This window comes from Phalaenopsis equestris, unplaced genomic scaffold (assembly GCF_001263595.1).
Source record: "Phalaenopsis equestris unplaced genomic scaffold, ASM126359v1 Scaffold219149, whole genome shotgun sequence".
Taxonomy (NCBI): Eukaryota; Viridiplantae; Streptophyta; class Magnoliopsida; order Asparagales; family Orchidaceae; genus Phalaenopsis; species Phalaenopsis equestris.
The window spans coordinates 651,054-672,018 of record NW_018237541.1 but is presented as its reverse complement, the minus strand read 5'-3'; the positions used below and the strand labels follow the sequence as shown (position 1 = coordinate 672,018).

The following is a 20,965-nucleotide window of genomic DNA, read 5'->3' as shown; positions in this document are numbered from 1 at the left end:
TTTTCCCCTTTACGGGTTTTTCACGTAAAAACTTCTGGTGTCATCACAGCTTGATTCATTTTCATCTGAGTGTGTGTTGAATCCTCGTTAAATGCTAAGACGATAATTCATTACTCTACCGCCGCGAATTTTCTAGCACACATCAGTTTGGTGTCATATGTGGGAAAGTTTCATCCCACAACTAAAGTACTTACGCGGTCTACTACATAGCCACCAGACACAATGTTCTTGACAATGGAGTATCCCGCTCCAACACCCATTGTTCCAGGGAGCAGTCACGAAGCCAAGGGCGGCATGCTTCTTCATCTTCCCACCCTGGAAGACATTATCCTGCAAATGAAGGTGTTTTGGGTCCTTCAATAGAAGATCAAATGCGTAGAATGGAGGAGTCTCAACTAGAGATCCTACAGCTCCTACGTGGGGCTCAACAGTCATTACCTACACCATTGGATGAAATTCGTTTACCATTAACTGGGAGACGTACGAGAAACATATCACTCGAAGGAACTCGTACCGGCCTGCCTCCTCAAGAAGGAACACATCCCTTGTCAGGCCGTGATGTTGAAACAACAAGTTCCATTCATTCATCTCGTGCATCTCACCCGACATCTCCACATCTTCCTGCCATTCCAGATAATGTCATTCATTATGAACTACGACGCCTCATCCTGGAAGAGTTCACCTTAGAGAAAAAGGATCGTTTTTAAGCTCACCATAACATCCATGAATCTTCTTCCTTAGCGGATGCGGTCCTCCAACACCCATCCCAACATGTTTTAAGCTTCCGAGCATCGATACATATGAAGGGGCAACCGACCCTTGCGAGCATATTGATCATTATTGAACTATCATGCACATTCAGCGTGCCTCTGATGTGCTTCTGTGTCAAGTATTTCTGACTAATCTTAAAGGACAAGCTCGAACTTGGTTCTACTCTCTACCGGGGGACACTATAAACACCTTTAATGAGCTTGCCAAATTGTTCTCGGAACGGTTCAACGCAAATCGAAGGATCATCAAGGATTCATCCCATCTCTCGGGAATTCATCAAAGTGAAGGAGAGTCACTCAAAGACTACTTCGACAGGTTTTCTACTAAAGTCCGTCAAATTTCAGGAGTAGATCCAGAGTTACTTAGGGGGGTTTTCTTTGGGGGGCTTCACCAAGGACCCTTTTACTCATCACTGATGAAGGAGACAGTTTGTTCTTATGCCGACATTGTCCACCGTGTTGAGGCCTAAATCACTGCAGACGAGGCCATCGGTGCACATAAGGAACAATTTGAAAATTTCTGGGGAGAACGAAAAGCTAACCCTGGAGATAATAATCAATCTTTGCAACGAAGAAAGTCTGAACAACAGAGGAATCACAACATTCTTCCTCAACCTGCAGGCCAACGAACTGAATATCGACCCAAGGAAGAGTATACACCACTCAACACATCACGTACTAACGTGTTAATGACTATCGAAGATGAGCAAGTCGTTAAGTGGCCTCACACCCTAAAACCTAACTCAAGGAATCAAGAACAATATTGTCATTTTCATCAAAGTCATGGCCACTCCACTGAAGCGTGTAAGCAGCTCAAAGAAGAGATTGAAAGGTTAATTAAATAAGGATATCTTGATCGATTTGTACAAAACAAACCAGCTGACATCGATAATGCTCCTATTGTGGGGCAACATACGCCAAGGCAGCAACATGGGGGTCACCCAGTTGTAGGTGAAATTCAAACAATAGATGAAGGCCCATTACTGATTGATCAAGTCCTTGTCACTATACCTGGTGAACCAATGCAGAATAAATTGCGCCTCGAGTCCTTGTCACTGTACCTGGTGAACCAATGCAGAATAAATTGCGCCTCGAGCCTATAACTTTTGATTATTCCTATTTGGAAGGAGTTCGAGTCCCCCACCGAGATCCTCTCATCATTAGCGCAGGAATTGGCGAGCCCTGCTATAACTTAAAGAGGATCCTGATCAACAATGGGAGCTCTATCGATATTTTATTCTATTCAACTTTTCTCAGTTTGGGATTGACAAGGGAAGGACAAGGGAAAGCCTTCACCCTGCATCCAGACCATTATATGGTTTTGATAATCGACCAGTGGGTAGGGCTGTAAACAAGCCGAGCTTGAGCGAGCTCAGGCTTGGCTCGTGTTCGGCTCGTTCGAAATCAACTCGTGTTCAAAATCTGCTCGTAAATAGTGTGTTCGTGTTTGACTTGATTTAATCATTTATGTTCGTGTTCGGCTCGTGTTAGAGTTTCGCTCAAAATTGGCTCGTTAAACTTAAATTGAGAAAAATAAATGTAAAGTGTGAGATTCGAACCTGAATCAAATATATACAAAAGAAGGCACTAACTACATTGTTACATGTTCATGTTCGACTCGTTTATAATTCAAGCTTTAAAAATTTGTTTGTGTTTTGCTCGTTTACTTAACGAACGAGCCGAACACGAGCTACTTAATGAGCCGAACACAAGCTGTTCGCGAACAACGAGCTTTTTTGACAGCCTGACCAGTGAGGGTCGAGGGAACAAAAAATCTCCCTGTTGTCTTGGGAGGGGAGATTTTCCTCGACAGATAACCCACTCAGTCCAATTCATCGTTGTCAAATCAGAATCGGCAATTAATGCTATCTTCTGGAGACCACTGCAATCAATCTTTGACATCGTGACTTCTGTAACACACTTAAAGATCAAGTTTCTAACCCCAGCAGGGATTAGCGTCGTGCGAGGTGATCAATAGACAACACAATCATGCTACCTCAAACAAGCTCGGCCACGCCTGTCAATGACACTTAGCATTAAGAACTTCGATCTTCGAGATGAAGATGTATCTCAACGGGCTTCTCTTGTGGAAGACTTGATCCAAATCTCACTCTCTGACGAACATCCCTTGAGAACAGTGCAGTTTGGTTCCCTACTCTCTGATGAGAAAATGTCGGAGTATGTAGATCTTCTCCAAAGGAACCAAGACATTTTTGCATTGACTCCAGCTGACATATCTGGAGTTGACCTATAAATAATCATGCACTCTTTAAAATTAGACCCGACCTTTAAACTGGTCATCCAGAAGAACCGCAATTTTGCTCCAGATCGCTTACAAGCTATTGAACAAGAAGTCAACAAGTTTCTTGAAGTAAAATTCATACGAGAAGTACATCATCCTGCATGGTTAGCCAATATCGTCACGGCGAAAAAAACTAATGGTTCATGGAGAATGTGTGTCGACTATACAGACCTTGACAAAGTTTGCCCGAAGGATAGTTTTCCCCTCCCGTTCATAGATCAACTCGTTGATGCCACGTTTGGACATCAGATGCTAAGCTTTATGGATGCATACTCGGGATACAATCAAATAAAGATGAACCCAATGGACGAGGAGGCCGCCTCTTTTCAAACAGATAAGAGTTTATACTGTTATCAGGTTATGTCATTCGAGTTTAAAAACGCTGGTGCAACTTATCAACGACTCATGAACAAGGTCTTCAAAGAGCCTCTCGGGCGTACAATGGAGGTTTATGTTGATGACATGTTAGTAAAAAGTTTGGAAGCATCCCAACACATTTCTCATCCAGAGGAGTGTTTCCAACTCCTTCATCAGTATGACTTTCGACTTAACCCGACTAAATGTACTTTCGGACTAACATCAGGAAAGTTTCTGAGATTCATGGTTACCCAACGTGAAATTGAGGCATCTGGAAGAGTGTTTCCAACTCCTTCGTTAGTATGACTTTCGACTTAACCCGACTAAATGTGCTTTCGGACTAACATCAGGAAAGTTTCTGGGATTCATGGTTACCCAACGTGAAATTGAGGCAAACCCAGAAAAAATCAAGGCACTGAGAGATATGGTGCCCCCAAGGAACATCAAGGAGGTACAACGCTTGAATGGTCGTATAGCCGCTCTATCTCGTTTCTTAGCTCATTCTGGGGATAAGTATCTGTCATTCTTCAAGATACTTAGAGGTGCTTAAAATACTGGTTTTCAATAGACAAATGACTATCAAATTGCTTTTGAGCAACTCGAGGCATATTTAGCTTCACCGCCCCTCCTCTCAAAGCCCTTCCAAGGAGAGATTTTATATATCTATTTGGCTATTTCACCTCATGCAATAAGCTCTGTGCTTGTCAGAATGTAAAACTCAGGAGAGAAACCAGTATACTACGTTAGCAAGATTCTCTCTGATACAGAAAGTCGCTATTTGATGGCGGACGAGACTGTGCTAGGCTTAGTATTCTCAACAAGGAGACGTTGTCTGTATTTCCAAGCTCACACTATTGGCGTTTACATGCAACTCCCTTTAAAGGGCAACTCCCTTTAAAGGCTGCCCTTTAAAGGCTGTCCTACAAAAACCAGAAGCATCGGGAAGATTAGTTAAATGGTCAGTAAAATTGGGAGAATTTGACATCCTCTATTTACCACAAACAAACATCAAATCATAGGTGTTAGCCGACCTGGTGGTAGAATGTACAGTGCCTACCTCTGATGAACCACCCTCTTCTCTTCCACGATCATCTCAGTGGACACTATACGTACACGGAGCATCTGGAAACTCAGGAGCTGGTGCAGGAATAAAACATATCTCCCCAAAGAAAGACATTTTGGAGTACGGACTTCGTTTGAAATTCACATCCACCAATAATGTTGTTGAATATGAAGCACTTGTTGCCGGATTAAAGCTTGTCATCAACTGTGAAGTACGAAATATGATTATCTACATTGATTCTCAACTCGCTGCATCCCAAGTAGAAGAAAAGACATTTTGGAGTACGGACTTCGTTTGAAATTCACATCCACCAATAATGTTGTTGAATATGAAGCACTTGTTGCCGGATTAAAGCTTGTCATCAACTGTGAAGTACGAAATATGATTATCTACATTGATTCTCAACTCGCTGCATCCCAAGTAGAAGAATAATTTGACGCTTATAACTCACAATTGGTGTAGTATCTTAGTCTGGTAAAAACACTTCTCGCCCAAATTGAAACATGCCAGCTCATTCATATACTTCGGGAGCATAACACCTGAGCTGATGCCCTCTCCAAGCTTGCAACTTCAACAACTGGAGATATCTATAAAAGAAGGTATATTGAGAAGATACATTTCCCTAGCATCCATAACCCATAGGAGATACTGTCTATAGATGACCTAAGGGAGCCATCTTGTATGGATCCCATCATCTCCTTCCTCCAAGACGGAACACTGTCAGATGATACTACTACATCCATTCACATCTGACGCATGATTGCCATGTCAACTTCATCCTTATAGGGGATGAACTATACAAGAAGGCATTTGTAGGTTCATATCTCAAGTGTCTTCCTCCATCTGAAGCTAATGATGCTCTACGAGAAGTTCATTTCGGAATATGTGGGGAGCATCTTGGTGGTAGGGCACTTGCTCTTAAAATAATGAGGCAAGGCATCTACTGGCCCACGATAAAGCAAGATGCATTAGAATTTGTGCAAAAATATAAGAATTGTCAACTACACTCCAACTTACACATGCACCGCCAGTGGAACTCACATCTTTTGTAAGTCCTTGGCCTTTCACCCAATGGAGGGTAGATATCATGAGGTCATTTCTGATAGCTACTGGACAACGAAAATTCATCATCTTAGTTGTCGCCTACTTCACCAAATGGGTAGAAGCAGAGCCTCTTGCCAAAATCACTGAGACAAATGCCAAACAGTTTGTCTGGAAAAACATCATCCGTCGTTTTGGGCTTTCTGCGAAGATTATCACTGATAATGAATCACTGATAATGAGACTTATCACTGATAATGAGACTCAATTCACTGGAAGGGTGTTCACATCATTTTGCAATGATCTTCACATTCAATTAGTGCACAATGTCATGGCGCATCCCCTAACAAATGGGCAGACATATGTGACAAATCAGACGGTGCTCAAGGGGTTGAAGACTGGTCTTGAGAAGGCTGGGGGGCAGTGGGTAGAAGAGTTACACAATGTCCTTTGGGCCTATAGCACAACCGTGTGTACTCCAACTAGGGAAACTCCATATAACTTGTGTTTCGGCACTGATATTGGAGTTCCAAACCAACGAGTTAAGACTTTTAACTCATATAGCAACGAGGAAAAGCTCCGACAACATTTGGATCTCCTCCCAGAAACACGCAATGTGGCCCATCTTAGAGCTGCTTCCTATTGTCAAAGAGTTGCTCGCCACTTCAACCGGAGAGTCAAGCCTCGACCTATCTCCGTCGGTGACCTGGTCTTGCGTAGTATTGAAGCCGCCGGTCATGGTCCCCATGCAACAAATTATCACCTCTCCGGGAAGGCCCATATATCGTGGTTGTCATGATCAAGCCTGGAACCTTCAAGCTCAAGGGTTCATATGGGAAAATCTTATCTCAGGACTTGGAATGCGGAAAATCTTCGCAAGTACTACCAGTAACACCCCAGTCGTGTAGTTCACATTTGCTATTACATCGCAACTCATGAATAATCAATGTATCTTAAATAGTATTAACTTAATTTCCTATACATAAAAGATATCTTTAGAAAGTATAATGGCTCATCCTCAAGTAGCTTCATGCTCTCGACCAGAGAAATACACAACTTCGGTTGTATCTTATTCAGAGCAGGATCAATCTCAGAGGGATTTGATCTAACATCTTCCATTTGGGTTAACATCGTCGATTTTTTACTCTGATAAACAATTTTGGATAGATTAACAGTCCTTGGTGGGCTAGACCTGACCCCTTCCACACAGGTTCGTAAGTGAGCAGTGCTCCGACAAACAACCTCAGATGAGTTAATAAGTCCTCGGTGGACTTCCATTGGCTAATCTTATGCAGGTTACATCTTGGAGTAACACTCTGATGCATAGCCTACTCTGATGCATAGCCTCGGAAAACCTCGGAAAAGTTAATGGTCGCTGGCAATTTATCCACATGATAACCTTGTTACATACTTGAAATTATAAATGACATTAGATATCCACTGTGACATTTAGTCAAAAAAAAGAAAACCCCATGAATCCTTCTTCGATAAACCATTTTTATCATTCCTCGATGTTGAGTACACAATCCGCGATCCTTCACCACCACCCGTTGCCTTGCCGTGATGCACTGCTACAACACATCGCGTCACCCGACGTCTTGTCGTGACGCACCGCTGCAACTTGTCGACGCGACACATCACCGCAACACGACATTGTAACGCGTTGCCACGACGCACCGTTGCAACGCATCGCCGCGACACACTGCTGAAACACATTGCATCGCTCTAATGCTTCGCTGCAACACTTTGCCGCAACTCTTCACCGCAACACTCCGCATCAACTCTTCGACGCAATTCTCCACCGCAGCACTTTGCCGAATCTTCGCTGTAATTTTGCACCGCAACGCTTGACGCAACGCTTCACGGCAACTCTTCGTCAAACGTTACACCGCAACAATTCGCCACAACACTTGGCTGTAACTCTTCGCCGCAATTTTTCACTGCAACACTTTATCGCAACTCTTCGTCGTAATTCTGTACCGCAACTCTTCACCACTACACAGGACAATTTTCTTCTTCTGAAAAATTCTGGATCAACTAAGGACTCTATCTTTACCATCTCTTTAAAGCCCCTATTTATAGGTTGAAAAAGAGTTTAAGAGTTTGAATTGTTAAATATTAATTATTAAAATAATTAAAAATGATCATTCAGCTCCCCTCCAGCCTCCTCGCTTCCACTTCCCACTGTTTGGCTCTCTTTTCGCCGATCTTGCTTCCGCCTCGTCCATTTCCGTCGTTTGGCATTCTATTGTGTTGAAGCAATCACACTTATGCGGGTAATTAAAAAGGATTAGCAAAGCAAATCCAGAGATTAGCAGATGCCGCTTCTGCTTCGGCTTGTGGTCGCTTGGCATTCCCATATTAATTTGTGCTAAAGCAATATCGCTTATGCGGGTAATTAGAACAAATCCAAAGATTATAAAAAAAAGCCGTCAAAAGCATTGAGTAAAAAAGCCGTGAAAAGCATGAGTAAAAAATTATATATATATATATATAGTAAGGAAGTCGTGTTTTGAAATTATATTTTCGGACGATAAAAATGATTTCTCTTGAAAATAGGAGGCAACTGATACGCCACCAACAAATTTTCATGATCCGCCATGAGTCTCGGTGCAATTTTTTGAACAAAAAATATTCAAACTTTGATTAAGAGTCATCCGGAGCTCCAATTTCAGCAAACTTATAGTCAGACTGATCGGCTCGATGTGACATACCTAATGATATGAAAGTCAGTCTAATCCAAGTCAAATCAAGCCCGGATCAAGTCATTAAACCACTATTGGAGGATTTCCGGAGGCATTTGAAAAATCAAACGGATGTCAAATCTAGCGAGTTTATAGTCGAATCAAGCTTCTCGAGAAGATGAATCCAACTAGCCCAAGATTGCTCAATTCCGACATTGTTAAGGCACTCAAATGTCCATTAAACGTCATCTGATCAAGGGAAGCTCTCCGGACTGTCCACTCAAAATGGTTCATATTCCTGCATTAATTGCACTCAAAACGCTATAAATAAAACTTCACCCCTCACATGAAATGGGAGGCTTAAGAGAAAACTTGAGGCTTGAGAAGGAACTCAAGTCCAAGATCATCCTTGTCATCGTCGATCGCCGTCAACCACCACTGAACGTCGACCACCACCACTGGCCACCGTTGATCGCCGCCGATCACCCCTAACCTCCGTCGACCGTCATCTATTGTCGTTAACTACCGTCGATCACCGTCGCCTCCATTAATCACCGCTAACTAGACGTCTTCAGTCGACGTTGTAACTTGAAAAGCTAGTAACATGTTTCCGTCTGTGGGACAAGGGACATCTATAATCATCAATTTATAGTGGATTTTTACAACTGGGTCAGGCCCCATGGTTTTTCCCCTTTACGGTTTTTCCACGTAAAAACTTCTGGTGTCATCACAGCTTGATTCATTTTCATCTGAGTGTGTGATGAATCCTCGCACTACGCTAAGACAATAATCAATTACTCTACCACGCATCAAGCACTTTTTTTGTTTTATTTTCTTATGCTTTATTTATACTTGAGATATAATGAAAAATATTTGCCCTTATAAAAATAAATTTATATTTATTTTTAAAAGATAGTAGTGAAAATTTTTGGCATGGCAAAGGCAATATTGGGGTGATAGTTGGGGAATTTTAATTTTTTAAATATCTAAATATTTAAAAAATAATTTGTATATTTTAAATAGGGGTGAAAACGAGCCGAACACGAGCGAGGCTCGTTTATATTTCGAGCTCAAAAATTGTGTTCGTGTTCGGCTAGTTTGCTTTGCGAGCCGAACACGAGTTGTTTAAGAACAAAGAGCCGTTTTAGCAAACCCTAATCACGTACTGATAAGATGCTAAATGTTGGAGCAAGATTTAAAAATTATTGTTTATATCAAAACATCATTTGAATCTAATTTAATAATTTTTATTCTGTTTTATTAATTAATACATTTAATTGATTTTAAATCTTTGTAATCTACAATTAATTTTTTTTAAAATAATACTCTTCAATATATATATATATATATATATCTTAAAAATAAATAAAAATGAAGGCTAGGTAACTATTAATATATATTGATGAGTAGTATGTCAATCAAAATAATTTCAGACATTTATGCATAATAAAACTATATATTTAAATAAATGTAGAAAACTTATATGACATGCACCTGAAATATATGCAGATTGTTGTTGACTTCATGAATAAATAGCCGTAAATTCCACTGTCAATTGATGGCCCAAGCAACTACTAACTTAATGAATTATGATGCTGTGTCACACATGCAGAGGTCACTCTTTATACGAGTAAGGGCAAAGTATAATTCAATCTATACGTTATCTAACTTGAATTTTACCCTCCTATTTCCTTTAAAAATTGAAGAAATGGTTAGGACTTATTAAGAAATTTAATTGAGATGTTCTTCAAATGTTCTTTTGTCAACATTTGAATCTTAATTAATTGAGATGTTGTTAATGATACGAAAAAAGTAAAATAATAGGGTTTAACATTGTACGTTAGAAATATGGTTGTGTGAATCTTGAGGAGATACAGCGGATCGCACGAGGAAAGAAATGGAAGTGCGAATATTTATCATTGCACCAGTTGGCTGAATCTTTTTATTCATTCTGTCGGCCAAGAGTTGAACGAACAAAATTATGATTGAACCAAAAAACACTCTACCCCATGTCGATGACTACTCAGCCGACATCTGCAATTACAAAAGATCAACAACTGCTTAATGGGGATTTCTTTTATACAGGCTCATCGATCGAAGTTTGCATGTAATATTACGATAACGTGCCCTCTACCTAATCGAACAATCTTTTCTAAGGACAGTGAGCTTTGCAATGAGTTTCATCATAGAAGGTGAATGTTAATCATTTGGTTGACCGATCAACTCTTGGCCGACAAAATGAACAAAAAGCGATCTGACCAGAAGGTTGCAAGCGGTGTCAAAGAAAGTTGCAAAGATGGAACGGTGCAAAATAGTGGTTACAGGGTCAAAGTATGTCCAAGATGGTTACAAATAAGTAAAGATGTATAATGTAATGTACTATACCCTTCTTATAACTTATAAATAGGAGGCCTTTTTCACCAAAATTGGACTATTTGATAAATTCCCAGTTATTTAATCTTAATTTAGTCTCATTTTTCTCATACTCTCCTTCCTCTACCCTGACAAATGCTATATTTCTTGGGTGTGATCCATAAGAAATTTTAGGATTCAACATCCTAAAAAATGCAGTGAGCGTGAATTCATGTCTTCAACGAGAAGAGGAGTATGTCAAGGAGAAGAAACATAACAAGAAGAAACTTCTAAAATAGAGTCCGTCCTAGAATTCATTCAGCAACAAATGTTGGAAGTCCAAGACTAGATGATAGGTCAAATTGCAGAATTAACTCGCTTGGTGCTTGAGGGGAGCACACAGTCTCTCCCACAACTTAATCCACCAACACTCAAGCCCCAATGTCACCAGACGGCTCAAGCATCCAAACGAGTGAAGGAGTCCTAGCATGAGGAGTGTTCATACCAAAACGGAGACTGTAAAAAGGACAAATAGAAGTTTATCGCTGACTGAAGAATGTGTTCTCTCGACATTTCATTGAATCTGAACCCCCGAAAAAGTTCAGGGTTCCCTCTCTGGAACCCTACAAAGAATGGAGCGATAGGACCGATCATATTGTGTCATTCGAGTCTGCAATCTGCCTTCTTAAAATTTTTTACAAACTAAAATGTCGACTGTTCTACACTATCCTGAGAGATTAGGCTTTCAGGTGGTTCAAGGGACTCCCGGTTGGAATTATAAATTCTTTTGGAGAGTTCAAGAAGCTATTTACGGTGCAGTTCGCTAGTGCCCAGAAGCCCTGCAAGGATTCATAATCCATGTGGTTCGTAAAGCTGCGTAAAGCAAGGGCCGAATGAGAGCCTGTAAGCCTATGTTAGCATGAGGAGTGTTCATACCAAAACGGAGACTGTAAAAAGGACAAATAGAAGTTTATCGCTGACTGAAGAATGCGTTCTCTCGACATTTCATTGAATCTGAACCCCCGAAAAAGTTCAGGGTTCCCTCTCTGGAACCCTACAAAGAATGGAGCGATACGACCGATCATATTGTGTCATTTGAGTCTGCAATCTGCCTTCTTAAAATTTTTTACAAACTAAAATGTCGACTGTTCTACACTATCCTGAGAGATTAGGCTTTCAGGTGGTTCAAGGGACTCCCGGTTGGAATTATAAATTCTTTTGGAGAGTTCAAGAAGCTATTTTCGGTGCAGTTCGCTAGTGCCCAGAAACCTTGCAAGGATTCATAATCCATGTGGTTCGTAAAGCAAGGGCAGAATGAGAGCCTGTAAGCCTATGCCACATGGTTCTAGAAGAAAATGCTTGAGTTGTGGAATCTAGAACCAACAATTGCTAAAGTTGCCTAGAGCAAGAGCTAAAAAGTGCATTATTTAGGTATTACCCGAAACATTGATGTTGCCTAGAGCAAGAGCTAAAAAGTACATTATTTAGGTATTACCTTGGTTTACGGAAACCCGAAACATTGGCTGAGCTCTTGGAGTCGGCCAATGACCACATTACAGCGGAAGAATACATGAACTAGCCTTCCTTAAAAGACGAGAAATATAACCAACAATCCTGTAAAAAAAGGCTTGTGAGATGACTGGTGGAGGGAGAAAAATTGTCCTTGACCAAAGCATGAAAGTGTTCAGTCGCCCTGTAGAGATAATGAAGCCTACCGAAACACACAAAGAAGCAGTCGATCGAAAGGTCACAATAAAAATGATTGAGAAACTTTGGGGACTACACAGCTGAGGGTCTCGACGACAGAACTAGTGGAAGTTTCAAGACATAATACATCTGAAAGGCCACACCATGAAAGCCGGCGCTTCCTTTGGGAATCCCGATAAATACTATAAGTACCACAAAAATCACGACCATGACATGGAGGAGTGCAACCGCCTCCATAGCTATTTGAAGTGTTGATAAGGGTGAAAAAGCTCAAAGAGTTTGTGGCCCCAGAAACACATCCACAACGGTTGAGAAAAGCACCTACAGAGGATGATTCAGACGGACCTTTCTAAGCCAATGCTATCGACATAACCTGAATAGTGCCAACAATATTGGGAGGAGATTCAATCTGAAGGCCTGACTGAAAAAGCAAGAAATATCATTTGGGCTAAAAATGTGAAAACGTTCATCAAAATCCTAAATTGCAATAAAAATTTGAAAATTAACCAACACAATGAAAACAAGTGGTGTCTAATCTTAAATATGCATGTAAAAACCCCCAAATTCATCAATGACTGAAACTGGAGCTATCTTCCTTTCTTTCATCCTTCTTCATGTGGAGGAAAAACTGAACACGAAACTCATCTTCAAAAGCGACTTGATGTGACACAAAGACCGTTCAATTATCTGCACCACATCATCATTTTCGTCTTCAATCTCAGAAGTCGTTGCTGAGAATCTCCACAGTCAAAAGACGCTCAAATTCTGAGATGCAACGCATTAATATGATTCAAAATCTGAGAGAAGTTTGCAACGCATTAATATGATTCAAAATCTGAGAGAAGAAGTAGAACATAAACTAATCATAATTTTAATTGAGGATTTGGCATGTAGTTATGGGTGTAAATGAATCGAACACGAACGAATAAAATTTGTGTTCACGAACGAAAAAAGTTTGTGTTCACGAACGAAAAAAGTTTGTGTTCGTGTTCGGTTCGTTTAAAATTTAATTTGTTTGATATAAGCTAGTGTTCGAAATCGTTCGTGAAGTCGCTGTTTGTGTCGTTTCTTAACGAAAGAACCGAACACGAGCTGTTCGCAAACGACGAGCCAGTTTGACATTCCTAATATTAATATATATAAATAATATATTATATTAATTATGTAACTTAAATTATATAAATATATAATATCTATATTAGTGTATTACTAATATAGTATATTAATATATTATTATTATTATTATTATTTTATTATGTATTATAATTTATAAAATTTATTTTTTAAAATATCATAAATTTTTTATATATAATTATTTTAAATTATTTTATATTTCGAACAATAACGATTCGAACATGAATGAACGAATCACTGTTTGTGTTTGATTCGTTTAATTAACCAAACGAAAAAAAAATTGTTCACGCTCGACTCGTTTACTTATCGAACGAATCGAACACGAACTCATTGTGAATCAAACACAAACTGTTCGCGAACAACGAGCTTTTTTGACAGCCCTACATGTAGCGCAAGTCACATCTGGGTCATTTACAATGGACAAAATGTATATTCAGAGTTGCACATCACATTTTTTATTAAATAGATTGTGCAACATTCATCCTCTATGCTTATGTTTGTGAGTTTGGGGTGAAAAACAGCTTTAAAAACAGTATATTTAAGCACAGGGAGAAAAAGTATGTAACACAATCTAGCAAGTGCTTAGGGTAAATGAATATATTTAGCAAAATTTAGATTTATGATGAGTTAAGGTTTGGTTGCCTGATATATTGTTTAATGGATTTTTTTTGTGTTTTTATTTTTGAAAATATATTAACATTTGCTTAACATTATGCAAAAAAAACTTTAGATATTTAAAATGTTTTTTTTATTAAAATAAATATGCTTTAATCAAATAATTGGATATTTTTTGTTTCGAATCAAAACAAAAAATAAAAAAATAAAAAAATAAAAGTAAAAGTGATTTGAAATAAACTCTTAATGACCTTATTCTAGGTGAATATCTTAGTGTTCAACTTGTATTTGTCTTAGAATCAGACCCAAAGAATAAACCGCAAGTAAGGAAAGACAGAGAAATTATTTGAGGGAAAAGAGATTCTGAGAAGTTTGACGAAGATTCTTTAATAGAGTCAAATGAATAAAGTCTTTTTTTATGGTATACAGTACATCTCGTCCCCGCCCCCCTCTCTTGGGGGGAACCATTACATATTTTGAATAAAAGAAAATTCTACAATAAGAGTTCCCAAGTGGGACATTGGACAGTATTACTTCACTAAATAATTTCTATGTGGTGTGAGATACGTATTCCATGTGAGATACCGAGCACTACCCACATTCTGCATGAGCCACCCGACCTTGACCTTGGAATGCCTGATCATGTATTCTAGCTTTGTCGGGTTGCTATCGGACACTCGTTTGGGTGGGATGATTCTTTAGGGTGTTTCGATCTTCTAACCAGTTTTATATGAGAGATTTGGGTTAGTGACTCACGACTAGGACATGCTAACCTAACTTTAGGGTTCACTCCACTCCTATTCAGCTCCCTCTTCCCTGTTGATTTCTAGATCACGTGGATTGTGCAAACTTTCTCAGCTCTAGATGGAAAGTTTACCTACCCAATTTGGATGACTGATACTGTTATTTGGCCGCTACAGCACATGTTAGGCTGAGGTTGCCTTTTTTTCTTTGTTTTAGTTGGCTCGATCAACCTATTAGTTTTATGAAGTCTCTTTTCAATATGCATATTTAGTTTTTTTATTCTCGTGTCTCTTTGATCTGGAACAACAAAAAGAAAAAGAGAATAAGAAAAAAATTTATGTTTTACCGTGATTCACAAATTGGCAAGAGTATTTTAGAAAACAAGATTGAATCCTTACTTTTCATTTTAAATAGTGTGTGTTGTCTTCTTTATCCACAAAATTTTTATTTTTTAATTGACTTGTGCCTATTGCACAATCTTTGACCTTCCATCCTACTACAAAGGGGGGGTCAGTTTGAGTGAATTTAATTAGGGCTTCTGAGAAAACTCTCGATTAAAGTATTTGCTTATATTATTCAAAATTTTGAGGGTATTATTTTCAAGAAAAGATTCAAGGTTTAAAGAGATTTTCAAAATAAGAGTGTTGTAGAATTTGAAAAGTTTTTTTAGAATTTAAAGGTTGAGATTTACAGTTCAATGATGATATGTCATGAAAAGACCCAAAAAAAGGGTTAACCAACTCTGAAAAGAAGGTGTAAATTGGGGATTGGAATTATTAAATTGTTGAAAGACTTAGGATTGATTTAAAATGTTGGATTTGATTGATTTGTTTTGAAAAGCTTGATATGAAACATTAGATCTGAAGGTTTAATTTAGAGATTTAAATTGATAGTTGATTTGAAGTTTGATGTGAAGTTTAAAAAGATTCTTAAGTGCTTTGATATTTACACATGTTTGAAGGTTAGTTTGAAGTTTGGTTTGAAGGTTAATTTGAAGTTTGTTTTGAAGCATGAATTAAAATTTGTTTTGAAGCTTAGTTTGAAGTTTGCTTTGAAGTTTAATTTTAAGTTTGAAACAATTTTTAGGTTAGTTTGAAGTTTGAAAAGATTTGAAGGTTAGTTTGAAAATTAATTTGAAGGTTAAGTTTGAAAGTTTGATTTGAAGGTTATATTTGAAGATTTGATCTCTTGGTTTGAAGAAAATAAATGTTTGGTTTAAGGGTTGATTTGAAGTTTGATTTTTAAGTTGGTTTGAAATATGAGAATTCTTGATTTTAAAATACTTGATTTGAGTTAAAATTGTTTAATTTTGAAAGGTTTTATTTGTGTTGAAATGGAATGATTTCAAAAAAATTGATTTGAGTTGAAAAAGTTTGATTTTAAAATGTTTAATTTAAGTAAAAAATATTTGTTTTTAAAATGTTTGATTTTAGTTGAAAATAGTTTGAATGGATTGATTCGGTTTGAATAGTTATTTGGTTTCAAAAGATTAGATTTGAAGGGCATGATTTAAACAATTTATGTTGACCTAAAATTTTGAGCTGAGAGATCTTAATTTTAGGGGTTTTATAAAAGATTGATTTTAAGGTTTTGAGTCTTAGACTAAAAGGATAGGATTGGCTAGAAGGAATTCTAGATCAGGGTTAATATTCTAACCTTAAGATAAATATAGAATCTATAAGAAGGCTAAATAGGTGGACTAATCTAATTTTTGGGTATAACGCCCCCGGTCAAGATAACAATGGATTTTCATCATCTTTAGTTCATCTATTTTCATAGACTATTAACCAAAAAGACAGAAAGAGATCTCCATTATTTCCATATTAATGGGAATGCAAACCTTCTTAGTTATTAGATGGTTAGAGGTACCTTCATCAATAACCATTGGCTACTTCATCTTAGGGAAACTACACATTCAAAGGAGTTTATAGGCTTATTATTTTGTATGTCATAGTCTTGAGCACTAACTAGGGGTACCTAGTAGTAAAACCTAGGCATTTGGACTAGATTAAATTCTAGGAGTATATGTGATCATGTGTTTCATTTCTAAGTTGAAAAATCTTGGGTTTATAGTTGATCAACCTCATAGTGGTATTTCTATTTAAATTGGTAAATTTTAGATTTAATTTGTAAGCTTGATATATTAATTCATTATTTAGTTCAATCTCCTAGTTTGTCAGTCAACATGCAAATCAAGTGTTCTAGTTTAAAAGTTATGCATTTGGTTTTCTATCATAAGTTGTTCTCGATTGACTTTTATCCCTAAGTTCAATTTATAATGTGGGTTTTCTATTCCATGTTGAAGTTCACAAAAAACTTCATGTGTATGTTATTCAAGTTTTCCATACTTTCATATTTAAAATTTTAATGTCATCCTCATGTTATAATATTTGTTTAGTTCAATCTGCTAGTCTACTTTTCACTGTTGCATTGAGGATATTCGTGCAGAGTATTCTAATATTGAGGAAAATTTTGAATTTGCTACCTCTTTGAACAATAGACCCGACGGACAGCTACATACGATCTGTCCGAAGCCATCCTCAAAGGTAGACGCAACCTTTAGAGAAGAAAGTAGCCATGCTTAATGAGGGGAAAAAGCTTCCAGATGCTGTGATATATATATAATAATAATAATAATAAGTTAAAATTAAATATTCCTTAGCTCTAATTAAATAAATGTTGGTCAATTAGACACTTTAAGCACTTAAGCAATATTAAACTTATGTCAGAAATTAGGATATTATTAGCCTATATGGATTTAAGGATTTTAAAAAGTTTACGTGAACTTTAATTTATTCTCATTGGATAATTTTTGTGTGAATAATATTTAATTAAATTTGCTACTCAATTCTTTATATTATAAAATTTTAATGAGATGATTATTTGGAGAGGATTAATGTTTGAGCTTGGGAGATTTTTTGAGTGAGAAAAATTTAAAATCAAATAACCAAAAGAATATGTACTTCTATTTGATGTTTGTTTTATAATATCTAAATACTTATGTATTTATGGGTAGGTTTGCCTTTAAAAGAAAAATCACAAAAATTTGATGAAAGTTGTTGGAGCATAGCAGTGCCAAATATCCAGTGTCATGAAACCAAGGCTAAAGTCATAGATGAATCTTTTTTTCTGGAGAGTTCAATGTTTAGGCACCAGATGACTAGTGTCCTTGTGCCCATTCTAGTGTCATAGTGTATAATGTCAATGCCACGGTGCTTTATCGAACAATGACAAGTTTAGTGGATAAGATGGATCTAGAGCCATAGTGTCACGATCTTCAACACCACGCTATTATTGATGAATAACCTCAAGGAAAAAAAGATAGAGAAGATAAAGTTTTCATGTCATTATCCAAAGCCTTAAAGCTGCACAACAGTGCCACAACACAGTAATTGTGGAGCCACTGCGTAACGACCCCATTTTAATAATTATTGAAGGCCAAATTTGAAATTTTTGGAGGGGGAGGGGTTATATGTGCATCATCATTTTGAGGAGGGAAGGAGAGATAATGGTGATATTTTAGCAAGTATTCTACGGTGTAAGGTGTGGATCTTGTAATTTGAGAGTTTTATAGTATTATCAATTGTACTTATGGAGCAAGGGGGAGGAATTAAGTGGAAAGCTTAAGGGAATGCTACAAAAACTAGGTTTTATCATTTCTTTTCTATTCTTTTTTTTGAATCACACTTTGTAAACACTTTTCTAGATTCTGGAATGGATTCTTTTTTTATTTGTAATTTTATGTTAGGCTAAACTCCTTACTTCCTATGGATATCTTTTTCATTAAAATCAATGAAATGAATTAAGTTTACTATTTTGAGACTATTAAATAAAATTTAAAATTATTGGAGAATCATCAACCTCATTTAGTGAATCTTAATGGTCATACTTATTTTATTACTTTATGTGGGTTTGTGACATCAATGAAATCCTCACTTGCAAATGATGATTCTTAACAATGATTTAGCATTTAGTGAATCTTAATGGTCATACTTATTTTATTCCTTTATGTGGGTTTGTGACATCAATGAAATCTCACTTGCAAATGATGATTCTTAACAATGATTTAAGGATACAAACTTTTTATCCTTGAATTTTTGTTATTAATAGAGAGACACAATTATTCCATTTTTGAAATGTCTATCAGCATAGGCAAATGACTTAGGGTTTTAAAAATGAGTCTTTTGTTTGCTATCGATAGACGCCTATAATCATAGATGCTCCTAATTTACAACATACATTAGTTAAACTTTTTCATCGCTTTGATTTTATGAAGTAGAATTCATAGGAATGTTCTCTTGCATTTGAAACTCGTCGATAGAAAAAACTTTAAGAAAAAAACCTTTTCAAATTTTTATATTTTTTTAATAGATTAAGATTTGTGACTATATATTAAATCTATATATTACTAACACAATTCATGCACTTATGTGAGTCGTTGCTTGATTGGTTAGTGCATGAAGGGTTTATGAGTGGTGGGAGAGATAATGGTGAGGTTGTCTTTTACTATATTAAGGAAGCATAATAGTCTTAAGTACATATCAAACTTGGTATATCTAAATCTTAGGAACCTAAATAAGCCATTGTTAAAACTAATTTGGACAATTTTTTAATCTCAAAATTTTATTTTATTTATTTATTTTTGGTTTTGGGTGCATTTAGACAAATCACTTTGTGGGTTCCTTAATATATTAGTTGCCCTCATGTTCAATTTAGTTTTAAATTATATTTTTCTTAAGTTAATATGTCTCACATGAACCTACATGGGTTTTATTTGATTCAAAGCACAATTAGGCTTATTTAAAATTTAACATGAGCTTGTTTCAATTAGCCACGATATGAACTATGAAGGTTCCTAACCAATTTTGAATAGATTTGGATTGGTTTTAATTTTATTTGGATCTAATGACTCAAATATGTTTAATAGTAGTTTAAGGCACTTTAAACTCAATAGGTCTCAGTAAACACGTAATTATTTTAATTATTTTTGATTTGGCCTAACAAGGCTTAATTAAATTTTGATTTGATTCAAATACATTTGACCTCGTATGACCTTAATTGTGTTAATGGAGTAAATTGACTCAACTAGTATTTTTACTTATATAAAAGGCCTAAAAAAGAGCTTCTTATGTTCTTATGCTTACTTATGATCAATTACAACTCACAACTTAAAGGGTAAATTAAATTTGGTCCAAATTATATTTAATAGTTTTTAATTGACCTCTTCACCAAGATATATTGATCAAGGGCATAAAGACTTTGGATTGGATGAATAGTAGCTCTTAATGCTCTTTAAACATGTTAGAATCATTAGGAACAATTTACATAAAAGATATAGTTAATTTTGATGGACTTATAAATTCAACCTAGGTTGGCTTTGTTAAATAATTTTCACCATGCCTTTTTCGCTCAAGTTAAAGTCTAGAAGAGATTTTTCGCCACTAAAATGGGCTTTAAAAAACTTGAATTAATTTGAGCACATTAGTTTGAAGGATTTATAGGTCAACTAAGACTTAACTAGGGCTTAAATGATCATAAATTGAATTAAATTCACTAGTTTTATAATAAGAAATCTATTAATATCCTAAATAAATCAAATAAGCTATGTTTAACATAACTTGATTTGAATCCTAAAGATGGAGACTCAAACTTGGGCTATCCATCCTTTATAGTCTATAGGAAACTACCAAGGGTTTTATAACGACTTATTAGTATAAGATTGAATTTTAAGAAATAAAGAAAGAGTTATAAAGAAGATTGTTAACCATATTCAACATTAGAGTAATTATTGGTCCTCCAATATGTATGGTGGATTTGCCAAGGTACACTACATGTTTTAGTGTTGATCAAAGAAGTTAACAGATTCCTATACAATTTTTTAAGTGAGAACACTCAAGAATTTGATTTAGCCTCAAATTAAGGATTTGATTAAGAGTTTATTAGGATAACAATTTTGAATTCTTTTTAATAGCTTATGATTTTATTATAGTATGGATCCACTAAAGCAAGAAATAAAAAAAGGAACTAAATTTCCCACAAGTATGCTAGCTATTAAAGATTATGCTAAAAATAGATTAAAGAAGAACTTATCTTATCTAGTCTGCCTCAAGACAAACATTTTTTTCAATTTACATGACAAAGAAAATAAGATTTAGGCTCTATGACCTCCAAAATAAGATTTATTCCTCTAAACCCC

The 20,965-nt window shown here is 36.5% G+C and overlaps 1 protein-coding gene across 1 annotated transcript; it reads left to right on the top strand.

The window, feature by feature from the left end:
- The first annotated feature begins 850 nt into the window (after positions 1 to 850).
- On the top strand, positions 851 to 1,240 carry LOC110037396. The gene has a single exon (XM_020742036.1). The coding sequence runs from the start codon at positions 851 to 853 to the stop codon at positions 1,238 to 1,240; it is 390 nt and encodes a 129-aa protein (XP_020597695.1).
- The last annotated feature ends 19,725 nt before the right edge of the window (positions 1,241 to 20,965 follow it).

Excerpts from the sequence above, each read along its gene's own strand:
- LOC110037396 (XM_020742036.1), top strand. The coding sequence starts at position 851 with ATGCACATTCAGCGTGCCTCTGATGTGCTTCTGTGTCAAGTATTTCTG.